Source organism: Magallana gigas, chromosome 4 (assembly GCF_963853765.1).
Source record: "Magallana gigas chromosome 4, xbMagGiga1.1, whole genome shotgun sequence".
Classification (NCBI taxonomy): domain Eukaryota; kingdom Metazoa; phylum Mollusca; class Bivalvia; order Ostreida; family Ostreidae; genus Magallana; species Magallana gigas.
Genome location: NC_088856.1, coordinates 15,103,639 through 15,120,201, shown reverse-complemented (window position 1 = coordinate 15,120,201; position 16,563 = coordinate 15,103,639). Strand labels below are relative to the sequence as shown.

General features: G+C 31.3%; 2 protein-coding genes across 3 annotated transcripts in view; both read left to right on the top strand.

Annotated features, from left to right (window-relative positions):
- Window positions 1-16,563, top strand: part of LOC105326122 (spermine synthase) — an 85,463-nt gene that overhangs the window by 15,432 nt on the left and 53,468 nt on the right. The gene's annotated exons all lie outside the window — the stretch shown is intronic.
- LOC105341881 (spermine synthase) lies at window positions 92-16,438 on the top strand. 2 transcript variants are annotated; one of them, XM_034451728.2, is made up of 13 exons: window positions 93-452; window positions 2,281-2,388; window positions 8,890-9,002; window positions 9,884-10,007; window positions 10,232-10,340; window positions 11,231-11,295; window positions 11,431-11,612; window positions 12,008-12,162; window positions 12,379-12,468; window positions 12,642-12,753; window positions 13,081-13,166; window positions 14,144-14,253; window positions 15,102-16,438. In XM_034451728.2, exons 3-13 carry the CDS (start codon window positions 8,942-8,944, stop codon window positions 15,163-15,165), a joined length of 1,158 nt encoding a protein of 385 aa, XP_034307619.2. In that variant the 5' UTR covers window positions 93-452; window positions 2,281-2,388; window positions 8,890-8,941; the 3' UTR covers window positions 15,166-16,438. The 2 variants fall into 2 exon arrangements, with proteins under 2 accessions (XP_034307620.2, XP_034307619.2); XM_034451729.2 differs by lacking the exon at window positions 2,281-2,388 and having other exon boundaries at window positions 92-452.

The following is a 16,563-nucleotide window of genomic DNA, read 5'->3' as shown; positions in this document are numbered from 1 at the left end:
AAGAAAAAAAAATACAAAGTGGTACTAATACGCTTCCGTAATACCAGTATTTCCTTTAAAATGTTAAATAAGACAGTTTTTAAATGCACCAATTTTAGGGAGTTGGAAGATAAACACATGTATCGTACAATTTATGTAAATACCAAATAATTTTGTTATTTGAAATATCTACTATGTACCGGTATACGAGTAAAAATCGTATTATAATTGCTAAGAATTTGCTCCCTGAGAGTATGTAGGGCAATAGCGGAAATGAATGTTCTCGAGCTCCTCGGTGTGGATTTATAGTGGGAAATGACAATGGATATGCAAATATATCGTTTTAAAAAGCAAAGGTAATACATAAAATACGTGTCATTTACTGTCATTTACAATGAACATGACGTTTAAAATGGGAACTGCTGCTGTCCTGATGAGTTTTACACTCGATGAGGAAACATTCAATTCCAAAGGTAAGAGAGAGAGAGAGAGAGAGAGAGAGAGAGAGAGAGAGAGAGAGAGAGAGAGAGAGAGAGAGAGAATTTGTTTAGATGCTTGAAGTGTTGATTAATAGGGATCATTCAGAAAGAGAAGATAAACACTGTGAATGTTAAAACCATAACACCGCATACTTGAATAGAGGCCCATCAATCGTACAAATCACTAACAAACGTTTGTTTCAAGGGCAGTGCCGACCTACAGACAGTTTGTAACAGTGGCGGAAGCGAACACAAAATGATAACTGCCACTTCTGATGATTGAAGTTTTACAAACAGTTGTCGGGATTGACCGCTATTTTAATGGACATGGCCACTTTGCTGAATATTTTTTTAAGTTTTAGTTTTCGGTGCACGCAATGCTTTATAAAGGTATTCCTCATAATAATTCAAAAATGGAATGTAAGTCGTCGAGTAATAATACCTGTTCTGGACCAGTAATCGGCTACATCACGAGTTCAGGTATATAGAACACGTTCATCCGATATACGGTATCTAGTTCGTCATATATCCACTGCATTGCATGTAAGGACTTGTAATAAATATGTACAATGTAAGAGCAACTTGTTAATTTACCTACTTTAACTTCCAGCAGGTAGCAGCAAGTAGACTTTCTTAGCTTGTAACCTGTTAAAAAGTTTCTATGTTTCATTCAATTTGGTATATAACGATGCCAAGAATGAATGAAATTAACCATCTTCTTCAGAATAGGATTTGTAATGCAGTTAAAACACGAAGTTTCCGCCATTGTACACGTATGCTGAAATTTAAATACCTTCGTTCTTAGACTATTTTTTCAATGCAGTAATAATAGTAGACCTATCGAGTATCATATAGCTTGCAGATTTTTTTTATATTATACAATAGGCATTTAGTTATCCTTGAATGCATTAATAAATTAATTGAATATTTGATTCATTTATCGTTATAATTATGTAGCCGATAGCTGGGCCAATGATTTGTCATTAATCAGTGAAAACGGGGTGTACTAAGAAGCAGGTGAAATAGTCCTACTATGTTTTGTATACTAATAGCTTAACAGAGAGAGGATTGGGAATTATTCATTTACACTGTCAAAATTAAGGAGAATATTCAGATATAAATATAATACGATAAAAATAAATCAAAACTTTTAGCCGGTAACTAGTCAATTACTAGTAAAGATGCAGAACTAGAAGTCACCACTTTTGATCGAATATTTAGAATACTTTGATATTGAAACACTATAAGCGTTAAAATTGAAAATTGTAACTCCAAACCATGCTCTTATAACAAGTGGACCATAGAATTAATAGCAGTCATGTAATAGACCAATCCAAACTTTAGAAAAGGTATGTCCCTTAGCCTGCCTTTTTGAGGAATAACTATTGATTTTTTTTTAGTCTTTGTAGTTTGAAGTTAACTTACTTTGCCATTTGACATTGAAATCTATTTTTGTAATGTATATTGATTGCCCCATGGCGGGGCATCCCGTACATGGAAGGGGAAAATTAAATTCAAAGGGACTTCATTACAGGACGCTTAACGAAGGGGAGAGTTGTTTTTGTCCTTTTGATCTTTGAAATGACCCCGCAAAGAGAAACAACTTAATACACTGTTTGTGGATCGGTCTATTTTTTAGGGTGTTGTTTGTTTTTTGTTTGTTTGTTTTTTTAATTCCTTGTATTTTTTTAATTCATTGTAATACATTTTGCTCCAAAAGAATTCTAAATATCTTGGAGTTTGTTGCAAGTCTTATTCTAAATATAGTCATGTTAAATGTACAACAAACATAAAAAAATCTTACTTATTTTTATACTTTTAGTCATGTGGTAACTCATCTGTATCACTTTGCCTTTCTGACTGTGGACAGCACTTTTGTCGTAGAGGATATCAATCTATTGAAACTGCTGTTAAACCAATCACCTACGAGGTATATCATTATCGTCCAAAATAATAAATATGTATATATACAAGTCACTATATTTTTCAAGATTATTTTCCATTTAACGAGACCTTGGCTAAATAATTCTACTTTATAAATGTTGTTGCATATAGATTTAAAGCTATAACAGTTGTTTTGAGATTTAAAAAAATTGCAGTTACCATCCTGATTTCCAACGGGATTGTTCCAAATGTCATAATGTTGACTATTGAACACTTTGTTGGAAATGCCGTAAATTTACATAAATTTCTCTTTCCATTTTTTTTTTTTGTATTTCTGCTTCAGTGATTTCTTTTACTTTAAAATGTATGAAAACAACAGTAAAACATAACCAAATAGTAATGTTTAAGAATGTTGGTATCCTACTTAAATATTGGTGCAGGGATTGTTTATTTCCCAATCCAATGTGATTGAAATCAGCTGTTTTGATTTCTTATCGTACTCGTGAGCGTATCAGATCAAATAACTTAAATCAGATTGCGCCAATTCTATCTAGCATTGACATAATATATATATATATATATATATATATATATATATATATATATATATATATATATATATATATATATATATATATATATATATATATATATATATACCACGACACTAACAATAAAGTAAAATATTGTCCCTCCTTCAGGAAAAAAAAACTAAACACCACATCTTTATGGAGATAAACGTCTACAAACCTAGCACTTAATTAAAATCTAGATGAAAATAAATACACTGGATTCAAACGTATTTAAACGTCGCAACTACAACGTTGTATTAAAGATAAAAAAAAAAGATTTGCAAATGATGAGACAGAAGTCAGTACGACAAGAAGTACTGTGGAATCATTAGATTTCGTGGTGGCTCAATTTTCGTGGAATTCGTGGGTACCTCTCATCCACGAATTTACATCATCCACAGATAATCAATTTTGGTTCTAATGGCATATCTCCTTTTGTAGGTAAAATAAAATACACGAAATTACGTCCCCACGAACCTGTAAAATTTAAGTAATCCACGAAAATTGGCCCCCACGAATTTTAATGATTCCACAGTATTTCCAAATTGTATGTAAGTCCGACCAGTAATGGGTCTAGAAAAGCGATATATCTGCATAGCTGTATCTGAACAATAGACACCAGGGGCCCGTTTCACAAAGCTGTCATAAGATTTATCATAAGACATGTCTTAAGATTGTCATAAGATTTGACTTATGATTATCATAAGATATGGTATAGCTGTTTCACAAAGCTGTCATAACTTTAACTTATCTTAAGGACGCTGTTTACTCAGGGTTTGAGTTCTCATTTTCAGATTGTTATAAAGTTTATTTATGAAATGAATTATTATTGACAAAATATTCGATATTTTTACTACATTATGGAATTAGGCTCAAACAAAGTTGGACTTTAAGCAAAACAGAGGCAGTTCGGACCAAAATTTTCAGATTTTGTTTTTTCCTGAAATATATTTGGTAGTACTGTAATATTCAAAGTTAAGATTTTATTTGTTAGTCAACATAATTTTGCATATTTTACGTTGTTTTTATCTCACTTTTTCGTTTAAATATTCGATTGGCACCCACTACAAAAATATTGAAAAATGCTTAAAAACGACAAAAGACAACATATCTCAAAATTTTGATCATTGACCTCATATAATATAATTTTTATGCCTGCAGAGTAAGGTCAATATACCTAGTTTAATACTATAAATGTTTTAGTGTTATCATCATTCATTTTTTTGTAAAATTGAATCAAAAAAGGGTATGAATTTGAAAAAAGATAGAGGAAATTCGGACTGGAATATTCATAAAATTTGTGAATGAAAACTCAATGCTTTGTGTCTGTTTAGTGTCACTGCCATTCATGAACTGTATTTCATTTTAAAAAGAGTTAAGCAATAGTATTATTTTCACAAGTAAGAAAATTTCAATCAAAGTGTAAAATTTTTAGGGACTTTTCTTAAATTTTCAAAAAATATTCAATGGCCATTATCTCAAAAAGTAGGTCATTGACCTACTTTTTTGAAAGTGAAAAATAGCACTACCATGATAGGTCTTTAACACACAATAGATGGTTTTTCATTATCATCAGTGGAAATTTTTTTTGATTCTGAGTTAACGTATACCTTAAGATAATCTTATTATTATAGGAGCGATTGCATTAAATTCAAACAGTAAATTGTAAAGTAAAGAATTTATTTACGAAATCTGCAGTATAAATATATATTTAATAACATAATGATTACTGGATACTAGTACTTTATAATGTACCGTATATTTTTGTACTTTCTTTTGATAAGAACAATAAAAACAAACCAGTGAAGAAAATGGTGTTCTTTTATTGATTGATGATTATTAAGGAGGCCGAATGTTTGAAAGATAAATCTATAAAAATATAAAATGATAATTTTGAAACCATAGAATCTTAATTTTTTTCTATAGTAATTCAAAATTGTATTTTACTGACCATTTAGCTTCCTAAATACCAGTATACAAATGCACGTCTCGCATTAAAATGATGAACTATCTTTAAATTACTATTACTTTATCATTACCCGTATATAAAGCAAAAGAAACAATTTTGAAATTTTAATATAATTTGAATGAAGACACTATTCAAAGGAAAGATGGCAAATACTTAGTTCTCAGAATCGAGTTTGAATTAATCTTCTTCTAACTTCAGCACCGTCATTGTTTACTCCTTGGTATATAACATTGTCTGGTTGTTGAAAAACACGATAATTATTTATGTTTCGGGGCACATGGACGTTGTTTTTTATGTAAATGTTATGTAGCACCACACAAGCAGTCACAATTCCACAAGCTTTCTCGGGCCGGAAAAGTAGGGTTCCTCCGGAGCGATCGATGCATCGGAACCTCATTTTAAGGACACCAAACGCTCGCTCGATGGGGGGCCCTGGTTTTAGTGTTGGCATCATTGTATGCCTTCTCATGGGGGGTGCTTGGGTTCAAGACGGGTGTTAGTAAGTGATTCTTTAACGGGTACGCACTGTCACCAACTAGACAACCTCTGTTAATGTTGCCATTCTCAAACATTTGACACAAAACAGAATTTGAGAACACAAATGCGTCATAAGATGATCCAGGCCACTTTGCTACCAAATTCAAAAATTTCAAATTGGAATTGCAAACTGCCATCACATTTATTGAATGAAAGTTTTTTCTGTTAACAAACAAATACTCATGAGTTGAAGGTGCCTGAATAGGAATATGTGTCCCGTCTATTATCACATTTGGGAAATTACATATATGAGCGAAGTCCAGTATAGTATTGTTTATATCTTTGTCAGTACAAGGAAATTTAATGTAGAAAGGACTTAAGGCAACTAAAGTATATATAACAGCGTAAACAATTCTGGACACACTTGCTTAACTTATACCATAAAGATCTTCACATACAGCTTGAAAACTTCCACTTGCATTAAAGCGAAGCGCAACCATGACTTGCAATGATGTTGGAAGGGCATGTGATCTTTTGGTTGGGTGCTCTAAACGATCATTAAGTTCATTACATAAGTCAAAGATAACATGTCGTGGCAAACGGAACTTCTCTAAGATGTCACAATCGTCCATATAATCTAATGGGTTGATTCTGTCCCTGAATACACGCTCACGCCTTTTAAGTTGCCTATTTCTTATCAAAACATGGGCCACCGCCATGTTTGAAATTGACTTAAGAGAAGTATCTGGGTGTCTTAAGATTTTGAACAATCTTAAGATTATCATAAGTTAAGACACTTTTGTGAAACAGCTATGATAAAAACTTATGACAAATTTTGGTCTTAACACAGATATTTGTCATAAGATAGCTTTGTGAAACGGGCCCCTGGTGTGAAAACAAGTCTTGAAGCCACTATAAGGTAGAGGATTCCTTTATTTGGTTCTTAATAGCATGTCCTTAAGGTTTTGCGGGCGCCCGAAAGCTGCCACTTTGTTCTGTTTTTTTTTTTGAAAACCCTGAGTTTCCTGTCAAACTGTCTTTAGTATTATAACAACCAAAAATGTTCTTTAGATTTTTTTTTTAATCTGAAATTGTTTATGATTTGTCATGTGTTTGTCGGAATTATAGTAAACTTTTATTGTAAATCAAGTGATAATAAAAAAGAACGGCACATTGAATATGTTGTTGATGATGAGGATAATGGTAGTGGCGTTGCTCATTTATAACACATAGTTGTTAACATCTGCTGATTTAACACTCAAGTTTTGCTTATTACCAGTTCAAATAAAAAAGAAAAGTGTGTATTTGTGGGTTTGAAATATGATCAAATATTGTGTTACATGTTTTTCATTCATGATATCATCACTCCTGTTGTTTCTAAATGTAACTTTCGTATAAAATATAAATAGCTTTAAAGGAAAACGTATATGCCTACGTCATTGCTCACAAACTTCGGTTTTGCTTGTTCTTACTCGTTTATAGGATTAATTTAATCTTTATGGAATTAACTAAGATATACCCATCTCTCTCATAGCAATAATGAAGGTGTTAACCCTCAAACCATTTTTGTTTTATTAGTCAAAAGTTAGCTATCGATCTTACATGATATATTAATATTGTAAAGAAGGCATTACTTTCGTAGCCGGAAAATAAATTATAATTTTTTTTCTTTTTAACGGATTGGATTAATAACTGTTATTTAGAGCATATGGGTACTTTAGTAAGTAAACAAAAACGTGTTTTCACTCTCATTCATAATTGAGGAAAATATTAGCGTGTATAGCTGTAAGAGCACACCAAGAAGATTTATTTGTACCATTAGAGTTGACAATCCTTTGCTAAATAAACTCTCAACAGTCAACAGTGTACGAGTTAATTTGTTATTTATTCAGTTTCTCTCAACATTACGTAAACTCAAAGGGGGCTACATTTTCTTAACATATAGATGTAACAAGATGTTTGCAACGATTAATATCTATTAGCAAATATTATTAACGAATCTCACAGAATTTCCATGCACCTGTATATCAAAAGGATAACAACACGAAGTAAAAGATTAAAATTACGTTTTGGTCTGTAATTTGATTAAGTTTGTCAATTATCCGTGTCTCATTGTCTTACTTACCGGATAACGTATTAAGGACGACGAAATACATGTCCATGATCTTATTTAATGATATTTTTAAAGAAAAATGGAGAAACAGTTGTTGCGTATGATATAATCCGGGAACCTCTTGTTAAAGGTGTTACAATTAAAATCTACTAAGTGATTGTTTAGTTCGGTAACTGTAGCTTCAGACTTGTAGAAGAGATGTTAAACGCACTCCAATAATAATAATAATTGCAGCGAAACCTCGTTATCTCGAATTAGATGGGATTTGTTATAAACTTTGAAATATCCAAGTATTCGCGATATCAAGGATAAATTACTTAAACTTGGGACTTACAAATCACATATCCATTGTATTCGAGATATCGGTGTTTGAGATATTTAAGTTCAACTGTATTGTGCTGTTAGGTCTGAGCCTCGTTGATGAGTAACTTTAATTATTTTAAGTCGTAAACATGTATATTTAAGGCAATTAAATATGTTAACGTGTAGTATTATGCATGAATTTCAAATTCACCAACAAAAACAGACTTAACAAAACATATCAATTTACAATTTTGCCTGTAATTTAACGCAAAGGTTTTTAATTATTGCATATATATATTCATGCCATTCGCACCGGAGTATGTTCAAGGCGACACTGTACAGACACTACATATCCGTGATTTTAATCAATAACTTCTGGTTTATAAGAGTAGGATTACATTGTAATGAGCATAATGACACTTTACCACTGCCGGGAACCTTAAAGCTTTTGTGAAAGGCGCGATATTAACAATATTCTCTCTTTAGTTAACATTGGTTATCACCCCCGTACTTATATGTACATGTAATTAATTTTGTGCATTTTGTTTTCTATATCTCTCGGTCAGTAGCATTTATTTTCCATTTAGTGATTACAAATGATTAGTCATAAAATGAAAACTATTTTCAATATAAACATGAAGTTTATATTAATAACGTAGAATTAAATAAACGTGTATTATAAATGATACAAAATCGTTTTCAATACACACATAAAACGCTTGATATATAAATTGACTTGAATTATAGTTCATTACAAAAAAATTGCAAGTAAAAAAATACTGGGATTTCGAATAGTTTTACCATTATTCTTGAATTTATCAAATCGATTGAGTAAACATACACAAAAAGTTATGTTATATATTGGCATTAATTTTTGTGGATTAAAAAACAATACAGTACCATATGGTCTTTTTTATACAAAATGTCATAATATATTAACTTTAAGGAACATTAAAACTCGTAGATCAACTCAATAACAAAATCCACGAAAATCAATGTTCAGCGAAATTTGATTGAAACACTAAACAGTATTCAATATAAAAGAAAGAGATAATGTTGTCCAAAATGTAAAAATTGGGTTAACTCCATATTCAATTGATATATTATTTTTAGTTATAGAACAAGATTTATAATCGTATGACGCCAAAGAGAGACAGAGATCATAATGGGTACTGCAACAGTTGTGATGAGTTTTGCACTCGATCAGGAGACATTCAACTCCAAAGGTAAGAGAGAGAGAGAGAGAGAGAGAGAGAGAGAGAGAGAGAGAGAGAGAGAGAGAGAGAGAGAGAGAGAGAGAGAGAGGAGACAGACAGACAGACAGAGAGAGAGAGTGGGAGGGAGAGAGAGACGGACGGACAGACAGACAGACAGACAGACAGACAGACAGACAGACAGAGAAACCTAAGTAGTTAACGTTTATAGTTTGTAAAAAAATTTTCAAAAAATATCTCATTGTTCATAACGTTTATAATGCAATAAATTTCATTGTTAAAAAAATAACAATTTTTACCAGGAATTTTTCTACAGGCATTTAAAGTTTGTTGGTTAAAAAAACGACTTGACAAATAATTCTAAAGCATAATTTTTGCATAGAATTTTCATGATTATTGTTGAATATATTATGAAGTATTACTAAATATAATCTAGCATTGTCCTTATTATCTTGTTTTACAATTACTTTATTTCCCTACTATTCCAAAGAAAATAAAGATTTACTCATGCATCTTAAAAGTTATTCTCTAACTTTTAATCACATACATATATGTTGAAATGCGAAAAATGTTTTTAAGTAACAATGAATGCAACTTATAAATTAACAATTAATAATCTGTAGTGTAGGATTCTCATTTTAAACTTAAATGAAAAAAAATTCTGATGTAACATTCATACATGTTGTGTCGATTAATGGTATTTCTAGTACTCCGTGCACGAATCAAAAATTATCAAAAAACACGTTCGTACGTGTAAAATAATTCATTAATTACTTTTTTAAATAAAATGTTTTGATTCTATATAAAACTTTCATTCAAAAAAGAATATTCATTCATAAATGTCATGGTCTGAATATTGTATCACCTACTACACAAAGAGTGTATCCTTGTAGAGGCCCATGAACTGTACCAATCGCTACCAAACGTTTGTTTCGAAGGCAGTTCCAAACATCAAACAATATCCGACTGTGGCGAGAGGGGAGACAAATTGATAACGGCCACTTCTGATGATGGGAGGTTTGTAGATGCTAGTATCGACTATTATTGTGATTTTGTCATAACTAGTAATGCAATATTTCATTTTTATTATTTTACATTTTCAAAGTCATTTGAGTGATTTAAACTAATGCTTAATATCTCATAGCATGTTATAGAAATTTCTGAATAGTAAACGTGTAACGAACAACAAGCGACCAGTTTCGTGTTTTGTGTTCAAGCATAAAACTATTTTATACTTTTAGTCACGTGGTTATTCATCTGTATCACTTTGCCTATCTGACTATGGACATCACTTTTGTCGTAGACAATGTTGATCAATTGAAACCGCTGTCTGAACCCTTCTCTTTCGAGGTATTTCATTGTCATCTAAAAACAATAAATAATTACAAGTATGCAAGTGACTATTTTCCACTTCATTATGCCCAACAGGAAAATAATTGATGCAAGCGTCAAAAAATGGCTGCAAACCATTTGATTCACAGAAAAAAGTATTTGAAATAAACAGAAAAAGTTTTTGCAGTACATAAAAAATCCATTCACATACAAATGGACAAAGTTTTGTATATCAGTCTATAGTGTTTTGATGGGCATATATATCTCATTTATAGAACGTGTATAAAAAAAACAACTTATAGATCCCAATGCAAATATTTTTAAAAAATTTCAAATGAAAATGAGAATAAATCAAATATCAAAATACAACAAATATAATAGTTTTGATTAATTATCATATACTTTGTTTTAAGTAAGGTGATTGCAACTTCTAAGCTGAACTTGATTACATACTCAATGCGTAATAATATACAAGTGACTATTTTAAGCTTATTACCCAATATATATATATATATATATATATATATATATATGGAGAGAGAGAGAGAGAGAGATAGATAGATAGATAGATAGATATATATATATATATATATATATATATATATATATATATATATATATATATATATATATATATATATATATATATATACACAAATCAACATCATTATCTTAATAGTGGGGGCACAACTATGCTTCCATACATAAGAAATATTGCTTTTATACAATAACAATTAGGAATAAATATTGATATCTGTATTTTGAATTTTGATTTGTTAACTAAAGTTACGTACAATTTGTTTTAACGAAATAAAGACTTCGCAATCCAAACTAAAGGTTTTTCTGCATATTTCACAATATATCTTTGTAAATTTATACTAATTCTATGCATATTATTTCAATTTTAGTATATTTCAGCATTAGAACAGAAAGCTGCAAACCATCTTGAGAAATTAGTTAAAGTTAGTAACAGGTATGCAGGTATTATTTCACTTTCTTAAGTCTTAAAAAAAATATTGTGGATGGTTTTTTTAATAGATATATTTCAGAAAATGATAAAAAAAAATATGTTATTATCAATTATTATCAATGAAAACTTTTGTTACAGTTTAAAATGCCCAATTAGAAGAGGACCTAGTGTATTGTGGGCATATGGTCACACTGGTGACGAACGGTTGTTTGAGGCCGACTATGAAGATATTGTGTTTGAAACGGACAGTAAATGGCAGAATATAAAGATTGCAAAATCTAGAGAATTCGGAAATGTTCTACTTCTCGATGATGATATCAGTAAGATTGCATAGTAGATATTTTGGTCATTTATTATAGCGTGGGAATCACACAATTTTAAACCAAACTTACATTTGCAAAATATTTTAGGCGGTTTTTATTGATGATAAATTATTGTTAATTTTTAACATTAAGGCAATTAAGAACATGACCTTGTTGGAAAACACGTTGAAAAACTTTGCATACGTGTATCTGATGAACAGGTTTTTTAATATTAATAATTTTTTATTGCACAAAAACACATTCTTTTTCTAAAGAATAACGAAACCAAATACTTTTTTTCCTTTCTGACATATTATTAGTTGACCTGCAGGAAAAGTTTTGATGTCGCGGTTATAGTAAGATAATGGTCACTCCCAAAATTACAGTGAATGCACAGTTTAATTTTCTTCTAGTGCTCGGAGAAAGCGATTTGGTTTACACCGAAACTCTTCTCGGGTTAGAAAGAAATGCATTTAAAGATAAAACCATTCTGATATTGGGTGGTGGAGACGGGGGAATCCTTCACGAGCTTCTCAAAATGTCACCAGCTTATGTTCTTATGGCGGAAGTAAGAGGTTTTTATCCCTTGAAAATATAATGAAAATGAGAGCTTTATTTCAGTAATTTCTTGTGTTAAGAAAAATTCATAAATCAATATAAAGAATACATTTTTATGCATCGATTACCAGCCATAGATTATAATAATTATTAACAAACATAAAAAACAACAAAAATTGCACAGAAGGTTATGATCCATTTAATTGAAATCATTCTGTGATTGTAGATAGATGAAGAAGTTATCAAAGCTTGCAGTAAACATATGAAAAAAGTTTGCGGAGATACCCTTCAGAAATGGGAAGGCGCAAACTATAAGGCAAGACAAAAAATCCACCATCGTGTTAATGCATATCAGTATTTAAAAAAAAACCCAAATAGGTTCAATTAAACATTCTAAGACTCTGAAAAACCAGTTTTCCACTTTGAATGATTGCTAATATAGATTACTACTGTTTGAAAATCAATAAATAATTTGCAAATTTTTTTAAGATCAAGATATGTGATTGTGTACTTGAGCTTAAAGAAGCACTGGCGTCAGGAACCAAGTATGATTACGTCATAAATGATCTTACAGAATTATCAGTGGACAAGGATAAATACGGTGAGTGGGTATTGTTTTCTTTCGTGAATAAAATATCAAAGAAATCAAATGTGATTGAATTACGGTATCTTACAAGGCATATGTAGTTGCGATATTTTCTTCACAAAAATATCAAGTTTACCTCCTACGTATAGCTTGTAGATAAACAATTATCACCAAATACAAATTATATGTTAAGCATTGGGGTCTACTTTCTACATTATTGCATTTAAATGATAGTAACGTTTGATATTGGTTTGTGTCAACCATGAATATCTAGTAATTTATTTCTGTAGAAACTTGTGTTGACATCAAGTAATCTCAATTCGGTTTTTTTTTTTATTTTAGGCTTTGAATATCAGTTCGAAACTAGTTATACAATTTTGGAATTTTCTATGAAAATTTTGAGAACTGGTGGGAAATACTTAGCAAGGGTAAGTTTTCCATACATTATTATTTATAAGTAAATAAATGGAAACCCATATTTTTAATGATGGCCCTTAGAAAATGATTTTGCAAGTACTCGTAAAGGTTTTGGGTACATGCTACTGATGGCGAGAAATATGACTTTTCATTAGCATTACCTCTTACAAAAAAGGATTCTGTTAACTTTGATATTTTAAAAAAAGTGTGGCACACCTATGCAAGCATTTGCAATTTCTTGGCCTTGCAATACGGTACCACTAAGATTATAGAATTGAATCATGATTTTTTGAAGCATACAGTCTCATAACTGCAGCGGTGTGTGCATACAAATTGAGTAACGCGCGTTAGCGCGTTATGAAAATTTGTATGCAAGCATCGCTGCAGTTATGAGACTGTATACTTCAAAACATCATGATTTAATGCTTATATTTACATAATTTTAACTTCATGCCTTGTCTGAAAATGTGATTTTTACCTTAAAATTCCTATCTTATCCTAAGGGTAAGTTCATGTTAATGGGTGAGCCACAGTAACAGCTGCAAGCGTGAACTTTGATTTTCGCTTGTGACGTTGCAGTTAACAGCGTTCAACGTTTGTGACATCATAATAAAACTCTTCATTTTAACTTTTGAGTACCCTGTGTGCATTACAGTGTTATAACTGTCGTAGCTTTCAACACACTTTACAAGCAAAAGATATGTGAAATGTAGATATATAGCAATAAATAACACAGCTAACGTTATAAATTTTTTACAAGTCACCATTATAAACAGTATCAATAAACGTATAAAACAAACAGACCGTTCAACCAAAAATACCCCAAAACTAATACAATACATTGGGTTTTGTGTTGCGTATATTTACATCTTACTATATTCATCTATGTATAATCATGTACCGAGTGGTTATTGTTGTCAATAGAGTTAAAGCCACTTTAACAATGCAATTCATCTTAACCTTTTGTTATTGTTGTTTTTATAAACAGGGAAATAGTCTAAGTGCTACTGATTATAGAGCTCAATTTGAGGAGGATGTTAAAACCCTTGGCTATGACTTTACAAGGACTGATGTCCACGTTCCTTCCTTCCTAGAGACGTATCCTTCTACAGAAAAGATGATCGCATATTTTCACAGTATCACATTGCAGATGTGTCTATATTGTTTCAATAGTATTAAATCTAAATCGTATACTTACTGATTAAGGTCGATCTTGCATGCAATGTTGCTATTTTGGCTCGGCTATATATTGAACCATGATAGCCTAATGCTAATGGAAGAGGCGAACACTGCATGTTTTGCTATTGGCATATGCAATTAGATATCATTGAGTTTCGGACGGTTGGGTTTGGAACAACATAACCTTTAAACGAACTTCCGGTTTAAGGAAACTGAAAAAGTCTATCATTGGTTTTTTTCTGGGACCAACCAAATAGAAAAAAGAAAACAAACAAACAAAAATGAAACTAAGAGTGAAATATTTATACTAACTATTAAATTCGCTTGCAAACCTTGGCTGGATAGTCTATGACGTTATCATCTCGGTACTATATTAAATTGTGTGTTTCAAAAATATCAAAGATATTGGCTATCACACCTGATTTTTATTATGTTCGGGTAGTCTTTGCATGCTCGGCTACCTACTTTCACCGCTTTGAAGTTAGGTTCCCTGTGCCACACTGATCATGGTCTCCGCAGACGAAATTGTAATTGCGTTGAAATTGTTTGTTTTGATTTGTACCACTGCTATTCAGAAATAATTGAAACAAATTCACATTTCACTTTTTAGCGATGGAGAAAATGTTAAATGATAAATCTCTATCAGAAAAATCCACAACAATGTACATATTATATATCAGATCGTTTCTTGCATACATAGATACATGCAAATTACGTCTTGATATTTGAATGTGTATACTCTATTAATTTCTTTACATGGACAACAGATATTGTTTGTATGAAGTTGTAAAGCAGGAAGCCATGGATGCTAAAACAGAAATGAAAGAATAGTTTAAGACAGTATTTGGAAATTCACATTATATCCTTCTTTTACTTTTATTGCATTGTTCAGTTATTTAAATTTAAAAAGTAATGAGTTTGTGTTCTTTTTAATTTCTTTTTTTTTTTTGGTCGTTCATTTCTTTTTTTCAGTTTGTCTCAAATGACCATATATTTCTCTATCATTGTCTGTAATATCAGATCAAAGACAAAATATGTTCTATACTTTATATCTCTCCTAAGCTGATAGCTCAAATGAGCTTTTCTGATCACTTTTTGTCCGACGTCCGTCTGTCTGTCTGTAAACTTTTCATATTTTCGACCTCCTCTCCATATTCACTGGGCCAATTTTAACCAAACTTGGCAGAAAGCATCTTTGAGAGGAGGGAATTCAAGTTTGTTAAAATGACAGACTTTTTTGAAAATGTGTTGGAATTTTTCTTAAATATTCTTGTCAAAAACCATTTGACCAGAAAGGCTGGATACATCTTCAGGGAAGGCAGATTTTATTTTGTTCAAATTATGGTCCCCATAGGTAGGTTCGGGCCAAGATGGGGGAATCCAGTTTTTACATAGGATTGTATAGAGTAAATCTTCAAACAATCTTCTCAGAAACCGATTTGCTAGAAAAGATGAAACTTATGAGATAGCATCCTCAGGTAGGATAGATTTAAATTTGTTTAATTCATGATCCCCGGGGTTATGTTTGGCCACAATTGGGGTGGAGGTATAATTTATACATAGGAATAAGTATAGTAAAACTTTAAAAATCTTTTTCTAATAAACCATTTGAACAGAAAAGCTGAAACTTGTGTGAAAGAAATCATAAACGGTGTAGATTTAATTTTGTTCAAATCATTATCTCCGGATAAGGGTTGGGAATAAATGGGGGATCCAACCTTTAGATAAGAATATAAATTAGAAAAAGTTCTTTAAAATCTTCTCCAAAACTATTCGACCAGAAAAGTGAAAACTTATAGGGAAGCATCTTCAGGTAGGAGAGATTAAAGTTAATTTAAATCATTATCCATAGGGGAGGGTTTGGGCCACAACTGGGGTCCAATTATGAAATAGGAATAGATAGAAAAAATATTTTTTTAAATCTTCTCAGAAACCAATTGGCCAGAAAAGCTAAAACTTGTTTTAAGCATCATCCTCAGGTAAATTAAATGTAAATTTTATCATGATCCCAAGGGGTAGGGTGGGGCCACAATGGGGTCGAATTTTTACGTACAAATGTAAAAAAAAAAACAACTTTAAAAATCTTCTTTTCAAAAACCCGATTGGCCAGGAAAGCTGAAACCTGTGTGGTAGGGTAGAATGTAGTTTGTTAAAATCATGATCCTAAGGGGTAGAGTTTAATTTGGGGGGGGGGGAGTTGAATTATTACACAGCAATATATAGAGAAAA

Excerpts from the sequence above, each read along its gene's own strand:
- LOC105341881 (XM_034451729.2), top strand. The coding sequence starts at position 8,942 with ATGGGTACTGCAACAGTTGTGATGAGTTTTGCACTCGATCAGGAGACA. Across the intron at positions 9,003-9,883 it reads GGAGACATTCAACTCCAAAG|AGGCCCATGAACTGTACCAA; the intron begins GTAAGAGAGAGA and ends GTATCCTTGTAG. Across the intron at positions 13,167-14,143 it reads GTGGGAAATACTTAGCAAGG|GGAAATAGTCTAAGTGCTAC; the intron begins GTAAGTTTTCCA and ends TTTTATAAACAG.